At 38.2% G+C, this 24,820-nt stretch overlaps 1 protein-coding gene across 1 annotated transcript in view; it reads right to left on the bottom strand.

Annotated features, from left to right (window-relative positions):
• TMEM178B (transmembrane protein 178B) overlaps window positions 1–24,820 on the bottom strand; it is a gene marked incomplete at its 5' end in the record, with an annotated part of 317,663 nt that overhangs the window by 32,281 nt on the left and 260,562 nt on the right. The window contains one exon of the mRNA XM_081330993.1: window positions 13,794–13,931. Coding sequence (XP_081187119.1) covers window positions 13,794–13,931 — 138 coding nt within the window. The remainder of the gene's footprint in view (window positions 1–13,793; window positions 13,932–24,820) is intronic.

The following is a 24,820-nucleotide window of genomic DNA, read 5'->3' as shown; positions in this document are numbered from 1 at the left end:
CTATACATAGAATGAAGGCTACTGCTAAGCTTGTAAGCCGCCCTGAGTCTTCGGAGAAGGGCGGGATATAAATGGGATTAATATATATATATATATATACATACACACACACACACACACACAGTATATATGGGATGCGGTGGCTCAGTGGGTTAGGACGCTAAGCTTGTCGATCAGAAGGTCAGCAGTTTGGCAGGTTGAATCCCGAGTGCCGCGTAACAGAGTGAGCGCCTGTTACTCGTCCCAGCTTCTGCCAACCTAGCAGTTCGAAAGCACGTAAAAATGGAAGTAGAAAAATAGGGACCACTACGGTGGGAAGGTAACAGCGTTCCATGCGCCTCTGGCGTCTATTCATGCCGGCCACATGACCACGGAGACGTCCTCAGACAAACGCTGGCTCTACGGCTTTGAAACGGAGATGAGCACTGGCCCCTAGAGTCGGAAATGACTAGCACGCATGTGCGGGGGAACCTTTACCTTTATAACATGCTTCTAGAATAGAAACTAATATAAACTATTAAATGACTGATGGGTAGCAATAAGAAATATATTAATTTAGATAAGCGATAGTATGTATTAAAGGGAAAAAGAGAGAGGAAGTATTGATTATAAGTTGGAAATTTGTAATAATATGTATTTGTCTGAAATGGAACTATTGTAACACAGACACCACATTGTTTTTTAAAGATATTATTGTAATAATGGAAAACTAATAAAAATATATATACAAAAAATAAACCCTGAATTACAAATAATAATAAAAACAAAGTATAGTTTTACAAATTTTCTTTGTCATTAAGTCACATTCTCCACAAGGAACAGCAGATAATAGTGGCTGCCTCTTATCATGAACCTGCATAAAATTTACCTTTACAACATTCAGATATTATAATCTTAGGGGCATATTTAAAAATACGATTTCTTAAGAGGCTGTTACATGCAGTCAAGGATGTAGTCAGGTTCATTTTATTGCCTGGAATGCATAAACCCTGTGCTAATTTTTGTTTTCAAAATGGTCATTTTGTTGAGCTTGTTCAAATGATGCAAATAAATATTCCATTTGCTAAACTCACACTGCTTTTTATTTATCTCTTTCATAAATTGTTATACCATCCAGGTCCATAAATAGACACTAAGGACTAGCCTCTGGCTACTTGAACCACTTCATAGACTTCTACAATTTCATCTGAAATCCACCTTATTGGATTATAGTGCAATGTTAACAACACATACTTTGCATGCAAAAGATGCCAAGCTGAATCCCAGAGAAGTGTTGCGTGTCAGTGTTGGTAAACAGGCAGTTAGATGGGCGATTTATTTAACTATGGCCATGCATGCTTAAACTGCATACTGAATCAACCCATTTCCTGGGATTGTACCAAATTTCTTATGTTCCTATACCCGGACATCTTTGAGAATATTTTTGCAACTATATGAGCTAGAAATTTGGTTTGATACGAGAGCACAGTTAATAATGAATTCTCGTATGTTTCTGGAACTTTTGAAGTGTATCAGGACCACATCAACCACTTCTCTTTTTGCACCCCTGTTGAATACTGTGTTGTTATTAATAACACTGTAATATTGTGTGGGTCCCCAAGGAGAGTCTATAAAATGGCAGTACTGTTCTTGAGTGGCTGTGCTATCCCTGTGATTATACTTTTTTAACCTTTGTGCTTTCTGTATGGATTCTTTACTTTTGATATTTTGGCACTGTTTATTGAAAGACTAAAGCAAGTCTTTCTACAGCAAATTGGTAAGAAAATCTTTAGATCAAAGCATTGTGCAAAAATTAAGATATGCAGAGGAGAAGCAAGGAATGAGGCATGCTGATATAAATAGAGCAAATGACAATCTATCTCTATCAAAATATATTACTGATTGCCTACGAATATGGACAGAACAAGATCAAATTACTAGAAAAGAAATTAAAAGAACACTAAACTGCCAGTAAGAAGCATGGAAACCATTTTAACTTGCCTGACATAAGAATGCTATTTGAAAGAGTGTGGGAAATGTCTCTAAAAATGCGAAACAGGTTCCTGTTTCATTCCCCCCCCCGCCCGCCCCCCAAAAGCTTAAAATGCAGGAACAGCTTCACAATTCATTTTTGTTGTTATCTCTACAAATTGGTCAAGCTGATGTAAATTACAAAATTGGTTCATGGTGGACACAATATTTCTGGGCTACAGAAATCCAGATAACTAGATGGAAGCAAACAGCAAAGTTTGCTCAGTGGCAGTCTGGTATTTTGTGAAGCAATGACCCTAATAGTCACAAAACACCTTCTTACCAAAAACAAAAATGCCTTTCAAAACCTTAGGATTATATCTGCCACTTACCTGTCTTTATATAAAAAAAGAGAGTATGAGTTAGGCTACCATATCTGGACTGCAAAACTCCAGACAAAAAATAGATGATTCCAAAGAAACACATAAAATACTGATTATCTGCATTTTTGTACTCCTAGGCTGCAATATTCTATATCCATATTTTTCCCTAAGAATACCTACAGACCCCTAGAAATAAGATTTATTTTAAAGGTCAATACCTTCTTTGAAGCATAGTTTCCCGTTTAGGTTTTTTTAAAATTAGAAATTATTTTTTTAAAGAATCAATAGCAATAGCACTTAAACTTATTTAATGCTCCATACTGTAAATTTACAGCCCTCTCTAAGCAGTTTACAGAGTCAGCATGTTTCCCCCAACAATCTGGGTCCTCATTTTACCGACCTCAGAAGGATGGAAGCTTTATCAATCTTGAGGCGGCCAAGATCGAACTGTTGGCAGTCGGCAGAGTTTAGCCTGCAATACTGCGCTCACTGCACCACCAGGGCTCATAATATCAGATGGATGCCAAGAGTCCACAGGCTTACTGAAAGAACTGAAGAGAGCCAGTTTGGTGTTGTGGCTAAGATGCTAGGCTAGAAATCAGAAGAGATGAATTTGTCTTACCTTAGGTATAAAAGTGAGTTGGGTAGCTTTGGGTCAAGCTCTCTGTCTCTCAGCCCAACCCACCTCCCAGGATTGTTGTTTGGAAAAAAAGTGAGCAGGAGTATTTATCACCCCAAGGTGACCGAAGTTGACCAAAACTAAAAGGGAGATAGAAATCTCATAATGATAAAAATGTCCCTAGATTATTGACTTAGAGACAGGGCTACATTTTCTCTTTTAGAAAGAGCCATAACAGAGTTGTAAAGAGTAAGGCCTTGTCCTTGTCTCCTCTTCCTTACTAATGGGATGGTTTTGAATGTGACAAGAGAAACATATATTACATTTTAGAAAAGTCATAGTGGTAGTCCTTGACTTACGGTCATTGGTTTAGCAACCATTCAAAGCTACAATGGCATTGATAAAAAGCCTCTTACAATTGGCCCTTGTACTTAAAAACCATCCCAGCATCTCCAGGGTCACATGATCATAATTCAGGTACTTGGTAAGTAGCATGTATTTACAACCGTTGAGCATCCCTGGCTCATAAGATTGCCATTTGTGACCTTCCCAGCCGGCTTCTCATAAGAATTAGTCAGTAGGGGTAGCTGGATTTGTTTAACAACTACATAATTGCTTAACAACTGCATTGATTTGCTTACAAACCAAGACAAAAAGGTTACAACTTTGAGTGTGACTCCGTTAACAAATGCCTTACTTTAACAATGGATATTGTAGTAAATTCTTACAATTGTGGTGGTAAGTGGAGAACTACTTGAATACCAAGTCTCTCTCTCTCTCTCTCTCTCTCTCTCTCTCTCTCTCTCTCTCTCTCTCTCTCTCTCTCTCTCTCTCTCTCTCTCTCTCTCTCTGTGTGTGTGTGTGTGTGTGTGTAGTGAAAACTGCTATCCAGAGGAATAAACCAAGAAAATTATCACGGATAATATTATCACAGATAATAAATCACCAATGCTTCTGTGACAACTATGGTAGGGTAGAATCCTTGATACAATAGATATAGCATAAAACATTTATGAGAGATGAGGAAAGAAAAGGTCAGCAAAGGATGAGATTTTGTATAAATGAAATAAGGTCATAAAACCTCATTGCATAGAAATGATGAAAGATAGGAACATGCTTTGACCCTTTAAAAATTGAAATGTGCAATAGTAAATGTTTGGAGGAGTTTACATTTAATAGGCATATAGGGGGAAGGAAGAGAGGAAAAAGTGATTGAGAACGAACATGCATTTCTCTTCAGATGCCCATCTTTCCATAAGGGTTCAATATAGATAAACATGGTAAAATACCAATCCCCAAATCACCTGATTTGAGAATCAAATTTACTTCTTCATCTTTAGCTGACAATGAACAAAGTTTTTCATCTCGATGAGGATAGCTAAAACATTTTGAATTCCTACTGAAGGCAACAATTGTTGTTTTTGTCACTGGCATCTAATCTATAGTGTTATCACCATAAAGTATATTGGCCATTCTCCCTCCCATTGTTGTTGTTGTATTTATTATTACCAAAGTGTTAATTATTTTTACCAAAGTAAAGGAGTTGCAGGAGTTGTATTTCCCAATACTCATTGATGATCTATTTTTTCCCAACCTGAAGTGCAAAGAGGACACTGAAAAAAGGAGTATGCTACCACCTTCCTCACAGGCTGGGTTGTAATCATAATCTCCCATTTATACTTCGGTAAGTTCTAGGTTCTATAAAAATCTTCAGGACACAAGATCTTTGGTTCTATAAACTGAAGATTATGGAACTCCTAAAGGCTAATGAGAGTCTGTGGTGATGTTAGGAAAGAAAAAAAAACAATTATATTATTGTTAGATCATTACTAGAATTTTGGAAACAAACGTGGTTCAGAAATTGTTCCCACACAGATACATTGGGTTCATGCATTCTGTTAAGCCATGCTAGATGAGTACCATTTTGAATTGTAGTCCAAAATATATTTAGTTTGCTTTACACTGTTGTGTGATCCCAGCCATTCGGGTTTGCAATCAAAGTTGATCCCAAAGGTGCTTTTTCAAAAGGCAACTGGACTTTTTTCTGTTTTGCTTGAAGATGTTTTGCTTCTCATCCAAGACGTTTCTTCAGTTCAAAACTGAAGAAGTTTCTTGGAGGAGAAGCACAATGTCTTCAAGCAAAACAAAGTCTAGTTGTTTTTTAAAAAAGCACCTTTGGGACAAACATGACCTGGATGACTGAGAATCTCCATAGACTATCAAAGTTTATGTTGTAAGCATTATATGTGACCTCTTCCTTGATGATATAGTCAATAAACCATGGTAAAATATAGTTTAGCATATTGGGGGAATCCAGCCACTATGTGGACAAAGTCCTGTTGACATAAACACATTGCTTAAGCTATGAAAACGTATTGCTGAGATGGAAGCTCTAGAACCAAGTTCTTTTGGATGTGAGAAAAACTTCAATCATTCTTAGTTTATGGTTTTGAGTCAATAATCCTATATCTATTTACTTGGAAGTAAGTTATCATGAAGTCACTAGGAATGATTTCTTAGTAGATGAGTTTAGTGTTGCACTTTCAGGGTGGCTTATACAGTTCACCAATCCAAAGACCAGAGTCACTATATTCATTCTTAATTTTAAGTTTCAGCTTTGGGTATTCATTTTTTTCCAAAAATAAAATGCATATTCACTCATTCCTGGTAAATACAGGGCATTGTTCACTCCATCCTTCCGAGGTAGGTAAAATGAGGACCCAGATTGTTGGGGGCAATTAAGCTGACTTTGTAATAATGCCGCTTGGGTGTGTGTGTGAAAGCCCTAATAAGCAGGCATATACATAGAATGAAGGCTACTGCTAAGCTTGTAAGCCGCCCTGAGTCTTCGGAGAAGGGTGGGATATAAATGGAATTAAAATAAATAAAATAAATATACTTAGGCTCTAAATGATGAAGTACTCTTAAAATACTAGAAATTGTGTAGGCAAGTTATTTCAAAGATTTGCAAAGGAAGTTCCTAATTGCTGTATTGGGCCAATGTAAATAAGTATGAATTTTGTATTGAAAAAAACAAAAGAGGTATATAACTATCAATGGGGAAAATCTGAGAAACCATTTCACTTATTGCCGAAAGTTGTAATTTGAACTAAGGAAGGCATACTTTTTTAACAATTATTTTAAATCTCACTGCATAGACATTTTTGAATGCCAATGTGTAACACATCCTAAGGCACTGCACCCTCTCCGTGGGATTCTAAATGTGAGAATATGAGATAATAGCTTACAAATGATTCATTTTGACAAATCTCTTGATATAATCATATTCAATGTGAGTTCAAACCCTTGTTATGCTGAGTAATAAGAACTGGCAAGGAAAAAATCTAATAGAAGAGAATATTTGTAGTTCAGAACTGAACTGTGAAGTTCTTGGTGTTTTCTAAGCTTGGTTGCTTCACTTGCAGACATTTTGTTACTCAACAAGGTAACATCATCATTGCAAGTGACAGATGTTTTGTAGTCCTTTTTTTCCTTCCTAGGTTTATTATTGACTCTTTTGAATGGTGTGTAAATGTGGTTCATTTTGATGTGTCAACTGATGGCTGATTTGTCTGAACACTGACTTTCCAAGAATCTTCTAGCATTTTTGGATTTGGATTTAGATTTTGAAACCCAAAAATGTTAGAGAATTCCTAGAAAGCTGAAATTCATACACATGTATGAATCTGTGTAAGTGCAGTGTGCAAGCAAGCTACATTCCCACAATGATTCATTAAAAAACATGGTTTAACAATCCAACCACAAAGGTTGGATTCACCCAAGATGCAAATTGAACTTTGGCATAAGGAGAGCCTCATTAGAATCCCTATCCTTTTAGTGTTATTAAATGTAAATGCAATCAGCATCCTTGTATAGTGGCGCATTATGTAGCAAAAGAAGGGATTTTGACAGGAGAAAATTTTTATCTGCTAAAATCCCACAATTAACTAGATTCTTAAATGACCCTGCTTTATTATATACTTAAGTGTCCTTCAATTTTTTTAGTCACTGTTAGCAGCAGATTATTCTGTGTCAAAATATGTAACAAGGATTTTTAACATGTGAAATTGGAAGACTTTCATGAGACGCCTTACAGATACATTAATATTACATTAATAGGCAGTACTTGTGAATAGTTAAATGGAAGGAAAATATTTTGTTTTAGAAAAGGAATAGTAGTAAGTTAATATATCTAATTATCTGAAGCCATGTATCCCACTGCCTGAGCTGCACTCCAATAAAATTATAGCAAAAATCAAATAAATTTACTATGAAGAAAAAACTGGCATTTCCTTCTTAGTCTGTTGTTTGTTTGATACTGAGTTGATGGTGATCTGTTTTGTCAAAAATACCCAGGAAGTTAATACATTTGTACTGACATTATCTTTCATCAGATGGTCAAAATATCAAGCTCTAAAAAATCAAACAAGCAAACAAAGCTCCAAAATAATTGCCTTTTTTATTCTCCATAAAAGCGAGTCAGGCAACATTGAATACAAGCCATCAATATTTTAAAGCTGGCTGCATGGAGCTTTAAAGTCAATGAGACTAAATTCAACTCACATGGGGAGTCTTGTGCTAGAACACTGACTGAAAACAAAACAACAGCTGCACAACTAGAAAGCTCCCCTAGCACAGATGTTTGCTTTTGACAGATGCAACAAGCCTTTAACCTTCATGGTGCAAACTTTGGATTGGTCGAGTAATGAAAAAATAACACCCTTCAATATACCGGTATTCTAAACCTGGCACATTTCAGTTTTGGACTACAATCTTCAACTAATGCTGTCTATAGATAAGTTTCTCTAGTTAATGTAAACCAGAGTAATCTGTTTCAATTTGCAACTGATCCTAAAGTTCAGAAAGATCTCATTTACTTCCTGTTATAATTACATGGCAGAAGCTGAAAAGTGATTTTCTCACATTGTCTGCCAATTCTTTCTTGATTTTTGGATATTTTTAGGAAATGATTAACACCAGCCTGGTTCTCCCATTATTGGTGAGTTCACAGACTGCATTAGGCTACAAGCCCTGGTTTACCAGTAACAATGCTTGAGGTCACAAAATGCTAATCCAATACTAACAAGTAAATCCAATTTACTTCAATCATATGACACAGTGAACTCTAAACTTAACCCTACAATCCCAGCTGGCACGGCATGCTAGATTTAAATGTGGTTTAACTATATATGTTCAGTATTACAGAAACAGAGATTTAATACAATGTGTGCACCGAGTCAAACTTTCAGTGCTAAGCTCTGGTTTAGTGAACACTTATCCCACTTTTTGTTATATGGGCTGAGAGAAGCAGGGGTCAATTTGAAACGTGCCTAAATGCTTTTCTGAAGAATCATACTTCTAGAGCTCTTTGAAAATGAAATAGGGCAGGGGTGTCAAACTACTGGCCCGCGGGCTGGATGCATCACAGAGAAGCTGCGCCCACCCGATTGCTGGCAATTGCAAAACCATCTCGATACGTTGTGCAACATCACATGACATCCCGTTTGACATGTCTGAAATAGGGAGAGAATTGCCTGGCTATCTGGTCCATCCCTGAAAAGGCTGTCATGTAGACCAGAGGTCCCCAACCTTCTGAGCACCAGGGACCGGTTCCATGGAGAGAGATTTTTCTGTGGACTGGAGGGGGCGTGGTTTCGTGTGCTGCTTGCATCCTGTGGATGGGGATTTGCTTGTTTGCACGGACTGGTTTCTGGCATGCCATGGCCCAGTGCCGGTCCATGGACTGGGGGTTGGGGACCCCTGATGTAGATTCTCTCTGGGTTGGCATCCCCTTGGGTGTGATGACTCTCACAAACCTCTCTGGGTAGATAAAGTCAATTTGAAAAAAGCAACCTTGGAGATATACAGATCCTGAGTTTTAAAGGTGACAATCTTTCTAGAAGCTACAGGTAGTCCTTGACTTAAGACTGTAATTGAGCTTGGAATTATGGTCATCACTTGTACTGGTCATTAAGAGGGTCACTATGATTTTTTTATGATCTTTTCTGTGGTATCATTAAGCTATTCCATGATCTGCAATGGGTGCTTTTTGTCAGAAACTGAAAATACAGGTAGTCCTCAACTTACAACCATTTGTTGAGTGACTGTTCAACATTACAATGGCATTTTAAAAAGTGATTTTTGATCAGTTTTCACACTTACAATTGTTGCAGAATCCCCATGGTCACATGATCAAAATTTGGGTGCTTGACAACTGGCATTTATTTATGACAGTTGCACTGTCCAAGGGTCATGTGATCATCGTTTGTAACTTTCCTGACCAGTTTTTGACAAGCCAAATGAATGGTGGAAGCCATATTACCTCATGATTCACTTAATAACTGCAATAATTCACTTAACTGTGGCAAAAAGGTCATAAAATTGGGCAAAAGTCACTTAACAACTACCTTTCTAAGCAATGGAAATTTTGGTTTCAGCTGTGGTCATATATCAAAGACTACCTATCAATGTCAATTTCCAGCAAAAAAACCTGTCATAAATCATGGTCACAGGTAAAAGTTTCCCCTATCCAGTCATGTCTGACTCTAGGGGGGCGGAGCTTATCTCCATTTCAAGAAAGCCAGCATCATCCAAAGACAACTACCATAAATACAACTGCAAATCCAGGTTGTAAGTAGCCCTGGGAAAGTCTATCATAACTTCAAATGGTCGCTAAGAGTCTGGTTGTAAGCCAAGACACCTCCTTCAATATGCAATAATTGTCCATAATTACTTGGGCAGGTGCATGCTGGACCAGCTAAAATTTGTTAAATGGCCTTCAAAGTGCAGGGACACCTGGGACATCAGCCTGGCAAAGCTGATCCAAAGCACCATCTGTATTCTAATACTGAATATCTTTTAATTCCAGCACTACAATGGACCGCAAAAATTAGACAGGACAGTTACAATGAGAAATAATTTCTGGACAAAACCAAAGCTACTCAGATGGTGATAGTTAATAGTTTAAATATTAATACAAATAAATGTTAGTCTAAGAGTATAGGTATGTGTGTGTGGAACCTAGGAGCTCAAAGCTTGTTGCTTTTGGATATTCCTCTTTCTGGGCTGTTTCACCCTGTGATATCTCAGGCTATTCCTTAGCCACAGATTAAATATGGCTTCTGAAAAAAATACATCAGGCTAGTGACTCAGGGGAGAAGTGAGAGTCGGCAGATAGCCATTTTATTTTTTGACTCTTTTAGTACCATTCTTCAACTGTAACTAAAAATGCAGTTAAAAAAATACCTGATTGTCAAATCTAAACTTTTAGAAGCACGGCGAAAGATTTGTATTTGCTTGTTTGCTTTTGTTTGACATTTCAGAGGTCCTTCCTTGTCAGCAATGTTTTGTTTTTATTTTATTTTTTTCAGATGATTGGCAAAGATATTGAATAGCATTGGGTCTATAATTGAAATCTATGCAATGCTTCTATTTAATAATAATTTTCCTATTAACAATTACTATTCATTGCATTTGATTTACATTCTTATTCATTTGTATAGTTCCAGGTTCCTCCCATCCACTGATAGACAAAAGTGCAAAATCAAATACTTCACTGAAACCTTTCACTGTTCTTTTAAACAAACACAATAAAAAAGAATATTATTCTGACTATTAAAAATTAGATGTTTCCTGTTACCACTACATTCATCTCAAAACTGTGGCCAACGTCACGTCCCAAGGGTGCTTTTTCAAAAGGCAGCTAGACTTTTCCTTGTCTTTGCTTGAAGACATTTTACTTCTCATCCAAGAAGCTTTTTCAGTTCTGAAACTGAAGAACTGGAGAAGCTTCTTGGATGAGAAGCAAAATAACTTCAAGCAAAAACAAAGAAAAGTCCAGCTGCCTTTTCAAAAAGCACCTTTGGGACAACCATGACTTGGATGACTGAGAATCTCATAAACATCAACCATCTTCATTGTTATCTAACACTGCAGTGGATTCTGTCCTCTCAACCCAAGTCAGGCAAGCAGGCCAAAAGGAATCAAGTTGGATCAAGTCTTAAAAGGTAATCAATGTGGTGCCCTCATTTGTTTATAGCCCCTATAGGCTATAAAAATCCCCCTCACTTAGCAATATTCTCATAACTAACACAATGGCAGAGAACTTAAGGCAGCTTCAGTGATGGGCAATAGTCAAATGGCAAGGGAGAACATACATTTCTGAAATACACTAAAGCATGCAACCTTAAGGAAATGCAATTATCTGGTTACACTGATTAAAGACGGACAAGTTTCATAAAAAAATGATGTTATTCTTGGTTTTTGTCCTGAACATAAGGTATGCTCTGTGTAGAGCATGCAATTATATACAATGGCATAAGGCAGTAGCCAGATGCTTTTTCCAACATCAGAATGATAGGACTATGTTAGCATTGGTGCTAGTTCTTCGTTAGTGGGAATAATATTAGGGATTTCATAGTTTGGTTTTGGACTGGAGTCTACACAGATTCATAAGGTCAAACAGAGATATTTTGGAGCATACAGCTTTTGACTTATTAACAATAGGATATTATTAGAATGCTTATTGTTATGTCCATGATTAATTGTATCTCCATGATTAATGCTGAGAAAACAGTGAATGACAGTACATTATTTATGTTGAAAACATAATGTGAATGAAGGCAAATATACAGTACATGTCCCAGGATAATGTTGCAGGATCCAATCTGGGTTGGTTCTGGACCAGCTAGAATTTAACTCCTTTTTTGTTGTTGTTTTGTTTTAATTGACAGCTGAGTCTAAATAAGTAAGCCATCATGACAAGGATAAGTCAGTAAGGAACACAATGATAAGAAATCACTCCTGGGCATCCTCCAGGAACAAACTAGCCCTTAATGATAGACATTCTCTGTCTATGGATTGGTTACATTTGACATTGGAAAGTCAGTTCACAGATCATATCAGCCCTAGCAGAACTTTAAAACAGGGCCTTTCAACCAGTGGTACGGGTACCACCTGTGGTACATTGGCACCTGGCAGGTCGTACGCAACCATCCTAGAAAAGTGGTAGCGGGGGAGGGGAATGAGCTGAACCGGTGGCAGCACCGCACAGGCCTGAGCGAGAGACGGCTGGAGCTGCAGGGCTGTCAGGGCTCAGTGGAAGCACCAGGATCAGCGCCAGGCTCCAGCTGGAGCTCGGCGCTGATCCCGGTGCTTCTGCTGAGCCTTGAAGAAGTGCCGATCAGCTGGAATGTTGCAGCATCTCCAGGGTCTTGTGATTTACATTCAGATGGCAACTGATTCATATTTATGACGGTCACAGTGTCCCAGGGTCATGTGAAGTGACCAAAACCTGCTGCAACCACCCAGCAGATGGGGGGGGAAATAAAAACCAAACACCCCCACCCCACCCCCGCTGCCAATCCTCAACAGAAATGCTCACAGCAATGAAAACCTCGGACAGGAGGAAGAGTGCCGCCGGCTGTGGCTTGGGGGGCACTTTTTTCAGTGCCATTGTAACTTTGAACAGTCACTAAGCAAACTGTTGTAAGTCGAGGACTACCTGTATTTCATCACTTTTTTCCTTTTTTTGTTTTTTTGGTCATCAAGCTTTTGACACCTTGCTAGGCGACTGGTGGTACTCGGATGTTGCCATATCCTAAAAGTGGTACAATGGGTGAAAAGGTTGAAGACCCCTGCTTTAAAAGACCCAGCACCATCAACTGGGAATCTTTACAATTTGGGCAAACTTGACTTCCATGGAAAGAGGAAGAATATCCAAAGTGTCTGAAGAAAATGTGGAACTGCAAAAACAATAGCAAGACATTGGGGATTTCCCTCATCCACTCAGAAATCTGATATAAAAAGGAAGTTAGGGATTTGATTATCCAAACAGGCCAATTATTACCAGAAGATCTAAAGGAAGGCTTATGGCTGCTTTAGCAGTGCACCAGCCCAGAAAAGAAACTAAACTGAGGCTGATCTACATGCTATGGCATAGTAGGGTAGGATAACAACAAGAGCATGGAATTTCCCCTATCCCCTGTGAGGCCTAGAGATAGCGGAACAAACTGAGATACCTATAATCAGGGCAGAGGTAGAAGCTTGTAAAATAGGTACATTTTTAATGAATTGGTAGAGCCAGTCTCAGATTCAGGTTGCAAGCTCAATTTCAGTGCTATATAGGGATAAATTTAGTAACTAACTAACTAACTAACTAACTAACTAACTAACTAACTAACTAACTATATAAAAGCACCAGTAGACAGCATTTCAAAAAGTGGGAAAATAAAATAAGTTTTAAAAAAGGCAGTTAAATTAAGCAGTATACAAGAAAGTACTCACTTAATGACCAATTTGGGACCAGAAACTGTGTCACTAAGTGTCGTGATAATTAAACTGGACATCATGTGATCACAACAAATGTATAACCTCATTACTGTTGCAATTGTTAAGCAAGTCAGCTACAGTCATTAAGCCAGAGATTCCATGATCTCTTGTGATTTTACTGCTGGCTTCTCGGTTGGCTTGTCAGAAGCTGGCTGTGAAGCACGCATAGAGCAATCACACAACTGCAGAATGCTGTGATGGTCATCAACCTGTTGTGAAGCACCTGAACCTTGAACGTGTGACTGTGGGACACTGTGGTAGTCATAAATGCAAGGACTCATTGCAAAGTTAGTTTTTGAGCATCATCATGATTTCAAACAGTTGCTAAAACAGGCCAGTTGTTAAGTAAGGACTACCTATATCTAATTATAAGAACCAGTTGTTATAGAAAACTTTAAAAACATTGTTGCTGATTTCTATAATAACCGAATAGGGGATCATTTTCTAGGATCTTGCAATTACATTTGTTGCAGATAAAGAGGGCATGTATTTTCAACTTGTTTTCTCCTTACCTCCCATGAGGAAGAGAAGTCCTGCCACATACTGCATAAGGCCTCGATCCCAGCAGCAGCCCAGCACCCCGATAATCCATCCAAATAGGATGATGGCCACCGCCATGCCCATAAAACCAGCTGTCATTCGGCGTAAATCTGCAATGGGAAATAAAGGTCCAGTTAATATTACTCATTTTTTTACTTGATGATTTAAAAGTCTAAGCCTTACACTGAACATTTGGTGACCTGCTAGAGTAGAATTCTTCTCATGAACATCATGTTAATGTTTGCAAAGAGATGTGTTGTTTCATTGATTTTAAAGAATAAGAAATACATACTCATCTGTTCTTTCAAATTTCAAGTGATCCTGCTTGTCATCAGATAGAAAAAATGACAGTTACAAAGCTGGTTTCTTCTGCAAATCTTATTTGAGCAAAATAAAGTTTTCTTTTCACTAGCAAAAGACTAGTAGGGATTTAAAAACTAAAAACTCAGTTTGACATTTTCCCCCTTAAAATCATGGGTTTTAATTTTATTCCCATTTGCTTCTTCCCCACACTTTCCATTCTGGCCCTTGTTAGGGATGAACTGCAACATAATTATCCAGAAATTGCACAAGAACAAGTCTGAATTAACAAATAGGAAAGCATAACCCCAAGACCTAGACAGTAGGAGATATTTGGTTGTGGTTTCTGTCAACTTTGCTCTTCCACTTTCTGTGATCTTCTTTAAAATGCAAATCCCCTTTATCTTATGAAAGCTGAGAAACAGGCATGTTTTCAGAAAAGAAAAAATGTAAACAAGACTCTGCTTCGAATAGACAGAATCTCTCCAGGCTCATGGGAGTACTGCCTGTCTCTTATATTTTAGTATATTCAATACTATGGATAGCAATATAGTTGAGACTATATATTTTAAAACAGAGATTAGAGGAGCAGCGTAACACAGTGGCCCCCAACCTTTTGGGCACCAGGGACTGGGTCTATGGAGGAAAGTTCTTCTGCAGACCAGAGGGGTGTGTGGTTTTGCATGCTGTCTGCATCCCATGGATGGTGTTTCGCTTGTTTGCATGGACTGGTTTCCGGCATGCCGCAGCCCGGTTTTAGTCCAAGGACTGGGAGTTGGGGACCCCTGGCGTAACAGAATGAATTGCAATAGACAGTCTTGTGGCTAGCTGATTATATTAGTACAACAAGATGAGACAATGTCTGCATTGCCATAATATGTTGAAGCATATTCAAACATGGCCACCATTTTGGTCAAGCTCATTAAGTTGCATTAATCAAGCCATACACTATAATAAACTATCAGTGCTTGTTACATAAGGTATAATTAGTTTGGGTAATATTTTCTGTTTACCCTGTAAAACTAAATCACAGTGGTTCACGCATGTTAAGCCAACTGAAACGTAAATTCAGACAGTGCAACAGATACGACCCCAACATTATTACCAGAAGACCATTCAAACAACTCTATTCCTTATATAAGAACTGATGCTGACATACCTATCACCATCACCATCACCAGTACACAATTAGTTTGCTTTCAGCTCACCAGTGGTTAAATATTTTGTAGATACACATTTTTGTATTTACACCAGGCTAGAAATTACATTCAGAAATAATCTGCCACATTAAATTGCACATGTACAAGAATATTTGGATGATGTTAGTGGCATTTTCCAAGCAAGCAAAGGTATTATGGTGCAAGAATGATATGCTGCCAAACTTATTTGCCAAAGTACCTCAGTTTGTCTTTAAGGTGATTTTGCTGCAAAAGACTACCATGTCTAATTCTATGGAAATTATTCCCATCTCAATTACTTTGTTTCCAAATATTTTTAATAGCAGATATATCAGGAAGAATTGTATTTTTTTTATTTTCAACCTTTATCTGCCTTGATACAACTGTTGCCAAGGTTGCCACTCTCAGAAGGCAGTGTGGTGTGAAAGGAAAATAGTAAAATGGTTATTGGAATTGCTCGGTGTTGTCCAAAGCTATCTGGTTGGCATTCCTTCCCTGTCACAATGTGGTGTACAGAAATGTCAAGGCTGCAGACAAGTCTATTCAGAGCGGTTCTTTCAGTGAGAAATGAACACATGAATGTGCTGAATCAGCCACTACATCAATTTTAAAAGAAAGAGGTCAGAGAAGAGAGACATGTTTCAGCATGCACCATATCAAAATTTGAAGCAATTGAATAGGTCTAATATCAACAAAAACAAGGTGCTGTCCTGCAGAGATGCATAGCTGGAGAACTCTGCTAGTAATATCCTCCTGTTATCCAGGATGAGTTTCACAACAGAAACGTGAAATAAGCAGTATGTATTACTCCTGACTTCTGCAACAGGACATTCTACCACAGTGGTCCCCAACCTTTCCAGCATGGGGGTAGAGCGGGTGAGTGAGTGGTAGGTGTGCATGTGCACAACTCCATTTGTGCGAGCAGCACATGTGCATACCCTCTCCTTGTGCAAATGGAGCTTTGCATGCAAGCAGAAGGTGCTTGTGTTCGAGCACAAAGCTCCACTAGCACGAATGGCAGGCACTTGTGCTTGCAGGCGAAGGTCCATTCATGTGAACGGTGCTTCACACATGAGTGCAAGCACTCTCCGTTTGCACAAGGGGAGCTTTGCACGCATTTGCCCATTTCTCTTGTGGCCCGGTTTCAAACAGGCTGTGGCCTGGTAGTGGGCCATGACCTGGGGCTTGGGGACCCCTCCTCTTTCACACACTTTTATTTTTCTTTGGCTTTTCTCCCCATGTAAAAAGGATCTACTAATCACTCTACAATTAAGTAGTTTTCATGGTGTTCTTGGAATGCTTCTCACATGTCTTGCCATGGACCCCCATATGATAAATGGGGAGCATTCTGGAGCATGGTTTTGTCAAGTCAGGAAAACTACTGCAGGAATGATTATAGGAACATAATGATAATTACATAGCTGAAAGAAGAATGCGTGTATGAGCTTAAATCAATAATACCTGTAGTAATAGAATCTGTCTGTCTATCACCACAGTGTCGAACCTATGGCATGCGTGCCACAGGTGGCATGAAGAGCCCTCTCTGTGGGCACGCGCGCCATCTCCCCAGTCCTAGGCCTTCAGCTGGGTTTTATAAAACCTTTTTGGTTTAGGCCTCCGCTGCCGTGTGCAAAAAAAAAAGGTTCAATCAATAAATCAATATCAACTTCTCATGAGAAAAAAAAGATCTCTCAAAGTTGGCATTGATTGATTGAACTTTTTAGTCCCACCCAGTCTGCTGTTACCAGCGCAGCCATGCCCACCCAATTGGCGATGCCCACTGGCACCCGATGATACATAAGTGGGTTTTGGGTTGCAGTTTGGGTACTCGGTCTCTAAAAGGTTCGCCATCATTGCCCTAAGTGGAATTTTTCTTCCAATGCGATTTTCCCATGTATTTTACAGGGAAAATAGAGAGGGCAGGCTAGAGGACCCAGATTGTTTGGGGCAATAAGCTGACTTTGTAAAATGCTGCTTGAGGGGGCCCGAAAGCCCTAATAATAAGCAGGCATATACATAGAATGAAGGCTGGAGCAGTAGGCGTGAGCTTAAATGGACTCCAGAAGATGGTAGAGTAGACATTGTGGGCTGTTCCCTGACACCACTGGATGACATCACCAGGGCTCATTGCCTTGGAAGAGTGAGGAAGATTCTCAGGGATGACTCACACCCTGGACGGTATCTCTTTACTCTCCTACCATCCGGTAGGAGATATAGGAATATAGCCAGCCGTACCAACAGGCTGAAAAATAGCTTTTATCCATGGGCTGTTAGGCTTTTAAATGGGACATAATCTTATGCAGAATTGACTTGGGAGGCTGGTGTGTGGTGTAGTTGGTTCACATGGTGTGGTAGGATGGAGGGTTTGTTGTCACTGTGTGTTGGGGGGAGAGAGCACGGGGGGAGGCTTAGCTAATCTCAAAGTACACATGTTGTACTTTGACAATAAAGGTTTATTATAGTAGATATAAATGAGATTTTTAAAAAAGTCAATGCCTTCCTAACTATACCCAAGTTTTCTGAGTTTGTTGATGATGTCCATTTTGCACTATGATGGTGACCTAACCATAACCCTAAGTGGAATTTTCCTCCAATGGGATTTTCCCATGTATTTTACCAGAAAACATAGATAGGGCAGCCTAGGAAAGTCACTGCCCTCCTAACCATACCCAAGCACTCCAAATTTGTTGGCAATGTGCATTTTCCTCTCCGAGATCATGGTGACTTAACCCTAACCCTAAGTGGAATTTTCCTCCAATGGGATTTTCACATGTATTTTACCAAGAAACATGGATAGGGCATCCTAGAAAAGTAAGTGCCCTCCTAACCATGCCAAAGCACTCCAACTTTGTTGGCAATGTCCATTTTGCACTATCATGGTGACCTAACCCTAACCCTAAGTGGAATTTTCCTCCAATGGGATTTTCACATGTATTTTACCAGGAAACATAGATAGGACAGCCTAGAAAAGTAAGTGCCCTCCTACCCAAACCCAAGCACTCCACGTTTTTCTCTCCGAGTTCATGGTGACATAACCCTAACCCTATCAGATTTGTGTGCCACAGTAAATCAAAGAAAACTTACTTTACTGTCTAGAACTGTTGTTTCTATATTAACCACTCAGAATTGTTTGACTGCACAAGAATATAATTGCAATACATAATAACATCTACAGTATAATGCAAAACATAAACATCTATAGTATAATTTAAAATATAAACAATACATGTCCACAGTAAGGTAGGTATAAATAAAACATTCATAATAACTAACTCACAGTAGGCGTGAGCTTAAATGGACTCCAGAAGATGGTAGAGGACAGGAAGGCCTGGAGGAACATTGTCCATAGGGTCGCGATGGGTCGGACACGACTTCGCAGCTAACAACAACAAATCAGGCAGTAGTCACAACAGTGACAGCTCATATTTGTGTAAATTTTAGATTGCTAACAAAGAATTAAAGGGAGACTGATATGCATTTCAAACTTATTTGTTTTCATCAGTCAGCCATACCCTTCTGAGATTCGAACCTGGGCTGATTGCACATTAGGCAGTTGTTTTAATCTCTAGGCCACATGTATATGTATATGTATATGTATATGTATATGTATATGTATATGTATATGTATATGTATATGTATATGTATATGTATATGTATATGTATATGTACATGTATATGTATATATAATTTACAATGACTATCTCCCCCCCAAAAGAGGAGAAAGAAATTATAATGTGATTGGCCTGATAATGGCACAAGAATGGAGAGGAAAGCCTTCTTAAATCGCAAAGAGATAGAAAGCTCCTGTGAGTAGTTGGTTTGCAAGAGATCCATTATTATGTAGAATAGGCAGAGTGCAGGAGGAATCAGGTTTTCCTTCTTCACATGGTGTGATACCTATGTAGATCAAGCCACTGTGCACTTCGTCTGTAGTCTTCTTAACACCAGTACAGATTATCCTCTTGCTTCCTGCCTCATTTAACAACTGTTGGAAGTTATGATAGTGTATTAAAAAAACTTTTCAACCAAGGCTCGCATTTGCAACCATTGTTGTGTGTCTTACAGTCACATGATCACTATTTGGGCACTTTGCAATGGATATGCATTTATGTGGTGCTGGAGAAGACTCCTGCAAGTCCCTTGGACTGCAAGGCAATCAAACCGGTCAGTCCTAGAGAAGATCAACCCTGACTGCTCTTTAGAAGGCCAGATCCTGAAGTGGAAACTCAAACACTTTGGTCACCTAATGAGAAGGAAGGACTCACTGGAGAAGAGCCTAATGCTGGGAAAGATTGAGGGCAATAGAAGAAGGGGATGACAGAGAATGAGGTGGCTGGATGGAGTCACTGAAGCAGTAGGCGTGAGCTTAAATGGACTCCAGAAGATGGTAGAGGACAGGGAAGGCCTGGAGGAACATTGTCCATAGGGTCGCGATGGGTCGGACACGACTTCACAGCTAACAACAACACAACAACATGCATTTATGGCCATTGCAGCATTTCATGGTCATGTGATTGTCATTTGTGTGTTTCTGGTAATTGATTTGCAATAACCAGTGTTAACAGAGAACATAGAAGTTGTGGTCATGGTATGTCTTACTTTATGAAATGGTGTAAGCCCATTGTGATCATATGATTTTCTGCTTAGCAACTACAGCACTTAGTAATGGAGTTACTGGTCTCCATTATGGTCACTAAATGAGGACTACCTGTATGGAAATGATTTAGCACTGTCTTCTTCAAAAAATGTTTTCTCCATTTCCCTGTCTAAGCCTACAACTCTGGGATTTCATGGTAAAGAAGATGAGAATCCAAGTACTAATCCTGTTTAGCTTTTTAGAACAGCCAACGTCAGCTAAGTGCTCCTTAATACCACATGCTTACACTAGAATAAAAAGAAATTGTATGTGGTACAGCATGAAGCACTTTATATATCATTTAGCTTGGCCCTGAGGGAACATTGCTTGCTTCAATTCTTCTTAGTTATGAGCAGATAAAGGTGCTTTCAGGAATTTGGAAGGAGATCCATTCTGAAGATATTTTATTTAATGTTTGAGAGGACCATCATCTAGATCCATTTGCAGCTTGATATGAAAAAAGGAGGAAACAGGCTTCATGTTTTAATATTTTCTGTAATTTTTAAAAAATGGTTTTCCTGGGTTCGCTATTAATGGAAGCAAAAGACAAGATGTGTTGCCCTGAATGCTGACATGTTCTGTGAAAAGGACAAACTTAAATAATTAATAGAAATGTCAAGTGAATCTTGGCATTTACTTGACCTGTAAATATCCTATACTTAGATTTAGCTAGCTGTTCTCTGAGCATGGTTCTGTGTGAAGATGAACTATACAGGAAGTTCTCATTAGTTTTAAGAAAAAGAGTAAGTTGAACATAGCTCCATTTCCCAATGACCTGTAGAGGAAGTTCTTTACCATTTAGCAAAAGCTGATCTGTAGATATGCCAAAAGTATTCAGGAAAAATACTAGGGGTGCAGGAACCCCACCAAATAGCCTAATAAGGACTGGGCATTTTCAAAAGAGAATTGAGAATGGAATGGAAAATTGTAGAAGTCAATGGGACTAATAAGAATGCTTAAACACTTTCAATTATATATCTGATTTAATATTTTAGTATATTTCATTTCTTAATTTATAATGAATTGCTAAGTCTTTCCATAAAACAGCATGAGATTTTGATTCCATATACTTCCATGCACATGTGAGCCAAGCAGGTAAATGGAAAAATGGGAAACGTTGAAAGAAAAAGGATGAAGCACTAGGAAAATACTATGGTCGCAAATTTTGATCTTGTACTTTGCATCTGGAAGATTTTTTGCATGTATATGAATTATATATTTCCAGCAGTAAATTACTTACCTTTCACTATTGGATCTCTTAAACCAGGGGTAGGCAACCTTGTCTCTTCTATGACTTATGGACTTCAACTCCCAGAATTCCTGAGGCAGCATGGCTCAGTATGGAAACCTCTCCCTTTCTCCTCAGCATGGCTGGCTCAGGAATTCTGGGAGTTGAAGTCCACAAGTCATAAAAGAGCCAAGGTTGCCTACCCCTGTCTTAAACTTTTACCATATTCCTGAATAACAGCTAATGTGGGATTCTATAAGATTCTGGAGAGAGTTTTAGTTGTGCCAAGTTAAAACGAGATAATTCCAGTCTTTTTTGGAGGTGCCTAGAAGACGATGCTGTAGGACTACATCTATGTTGTTCTATTTGCTTCTTTTGCTTCTTAATATTTGCATGAAATTCAGTCATTTAGAGGATTAATAATAGCTATGCTGATTATTAGAGAAATCTGGCTAATTAAACAAAGAATTAAATATAAATAATTCTATATTGTGGTCCTTGGAACTTTACTGAATATGTTTAACAGATATCATTTTTGTTTACTACTATCTCATAGCCATGGGTTGATATCTATCTTCTAAAGGAAGGCAAGTCAACAACGCATAGTATAACATGCAATAGTCCTGCACAATAACTAAGAAAGTTACAGTCCCAAGGCTCTACAAAACATTTTCATAATATTGCCAACTTGAGCAGAAGCATGGGAGACCAAGTGGAAAATCTGATCTTTAGAAACTGAAATTTTCTAATGAGATGGAAAAAAGCCAATAGAAGCTAAAGAAACTGAAAGCAAGGTCATGACAATACTTTAGGTATATGAAGAGATTTTAGTCAGACAATCCTGAAGTTGGGAGTTAATTTGTTAATGCACAGCAGAGACTTTCACTCAAGAATTGTTCACCAAGCTCAATGAAATTCTTTTAACATCTATCTATTCTCTGTAAGAAGAATAACCAGACATTACCTATATTTTACATCAGACAAAATTGGATAGACATATTGCATTTTTACCAACTACTAACTTGTATTTACTCACTGTTCCCTATAATAGTACCTGATTAGTGTGACTTAATATGAGAGGAAGGAACTCAATCTATATAGTTTTTAATTAATTAATAAACATGAGCTGGAGTGCATACAGGTATCTGAGGCAATATCAGACATTAAGGAAATGGAGGTACATAGCACCGGTAGTCTCAACTTATGATCACAATTGAGCCTAAAGTATCTGCTGCTTAGCAAGACAATTGTTAAGTGAAAATTGCCTCATTTTATGACTTTTCTTGCCACAACTCTTAATTGAACTACTGCAGTTGTTACGCAGTTGTTAAGTGAATCTGGTTTCCCCATCGACTTTGCTTGTTAGAAGGTTGCAAAAGATGATCACATGACCCCGAGACACTGCAACCATCATAAACATGAGCCAGTTGCCAAGCGTCTGAATTTTGATCACCTGACTATGGAGACACTGCAACAGTTGTTAAGTTCACAATTCACTTCTTTCAGTACTCTTGTAATTTCAAATGGTCACTAAATGAAGGGTTGTAAGTCAAGGACAACCTGTAGTTCATGTGTAATTTAAAGAGCATTGGACTCAGTTTACAGCTGGACAGTACTGTAGCACAGTACAGCAACTGATGGCCAGAATTCCCAGTTAAACAAATAACAGACAAGAACCAATCAAATCTACATTCTGTACTATACCAGCACAAGTCTTTGTCTGATTTATGATAGACGAGAAATTCTAAACATAGTCTTCTATGGGTGGAGAAGAGAATGTCATTGGTTGTTGCAATTGTCAGAAATGCCTGCCAGTTGACAGAAATAATTTCACTAATTTCATAATGGAATGCAACCTATTTGCAGGTCATTCCATGTTTCACACAAACCTTATTGCTCATCTTAAATCCGGAGGAAAATTTTAAGGCCACTTTAAAAAGATATTGTCTAGCTATCCTACCTCCCAAAAGAACATTTATTCCGCATCAACCAGAAAATAATCACACTGAACATTTCAGGAGTTACTTTGATGAATGGGCTGCTAAGGATTGACTTCAAGATGGAAGGCTGAGATTTCTGTTATCAGCACCTCTGCCTCTGCTCAAACTCTCCTGCCGACTATAGCTTTAAGCACTTTAATTTAGGCATTTTCAAAGTCACATTCTCTCTCTTTAAAAAAAAAAGCTGCTTTTTTAATATAGGACACGTCACCAGCAGGAGTACAAAGGAAAAAAAGGAAGCAGCATAGAAAGATATTAATTACAGAATAGAAGAGATTTTTTTTCTTAAGCTTTTTTATTATTTTGGTTTATTCTTCTATTAACATTTAAATGAAAAGCCCTTTCTTCCAAGCTCCACATGTGAAATCTACATTTAAATCAATACCATTTAAAAGTGAGAAGAAATGTATAACTATATATAACTATGTGAATTGCATCTCCATTGGTTTTGTCCCACAAACAATTGATTTTTTTTCCGCTCTCATTTTTAAAAAGACAGAATTAGAAGTATATTACAACGTCATTTTTAAAAAGAGGGATATAGGCAATTATTTCTTAGGATCTCTTTGGGTTGGATTCTTTTGAGACTGAAGCTAGAAAATAGTGTTGCATTATTATAATAAACTTCAGTAAAGCCTTTCTCCTGCCAATATCAACCAGAATTCTCCAACTTTAGAGCACTCCTTTGTCCCAATATTAATGTTTCCAAAGCTAATTTTTCCAACATTGGAAATCATGATTGAAGAAGGAAATACTTTAGTGGATCTAAGTTCCTTCTACTGCCTAATATTTTCCTAAATAGGAATATAAACAAAATTAGGAGTTTGTTAATTAATCATCTCCCAGTCACTTAAATGAGAAGAAATTTCCTTTAAAAGAAGTACATGCAAACATTCCAAATAAACAGCATGAGAACAAATGCATCTCCTTGTTCACTTCTGCACTTCTGGTTTTAGAACTATCCACAGCTGTTAACTTTGAGCTTCTCATATTGCTCTGAAGAAGACTAAAATCAAGGATGGGTATTTTTCTTCTCATCCTTCATAAATAGGCACTCTCTTTGTTGTAGATAGATCATGGAATTAAGTAGATTATCTGTACATTAATTCAAATGATTTCCTTAATATGCTCTTATCCAAATGTTAGGACTGCATGTTGACAAAGAGTCTACAGCTCAATGATTGAGTGTTCTAGAATTTTCTGTTCAAAGGTGAAGTGGTCAGGAGGCTTCTGACTGAAACGCTGGAGAACAGCTGCCTAAAGATACAGATCTTGATGGACAAATAGATTCAGGATGTTTTCATAAAAGGCTTTTATTGTGCTAATGTACCAACCTATTCACACAGTCATACAGAAGGTTAAAGTGACATCATCTTGCATTTGTAATCTTCTATCTATTTCTGTTGGTTTCCCCTTCTTGTGTTTCATCTCCAGAAATCCATTACAGAAAGATAGAAAAACTCCAACATATCTCTAGTCCAGTGTTTTTCAACCTTTTTTGGGCAAAGGCACACTTGTTTCATGAAAAAAATCACGAGGCACTCCACCATTAGAAAATGTTAAAAAATTTAACTCTGTGCCTATATTGACTATAGGCCTAAGGTACAAAGATGCACCAGTTTCTTCCACATTCTGGAAACACAGACACAGAAAAAT

This window comes from Vipera berus, assembly GCF_964194415.1.
Source record: "Vipera berus genome assembly, chromosome: 6".
Classification (NCBI taxonomy): domain Eukaryota; kingdom Metazoa; phylum Chordata; class Lepidosauria; order Squamata; family Viperidae; genus Vipera; species Vipera berus.
This window is presented reverse-complemented; position numbering and strand designations above follow the sequence as displayed.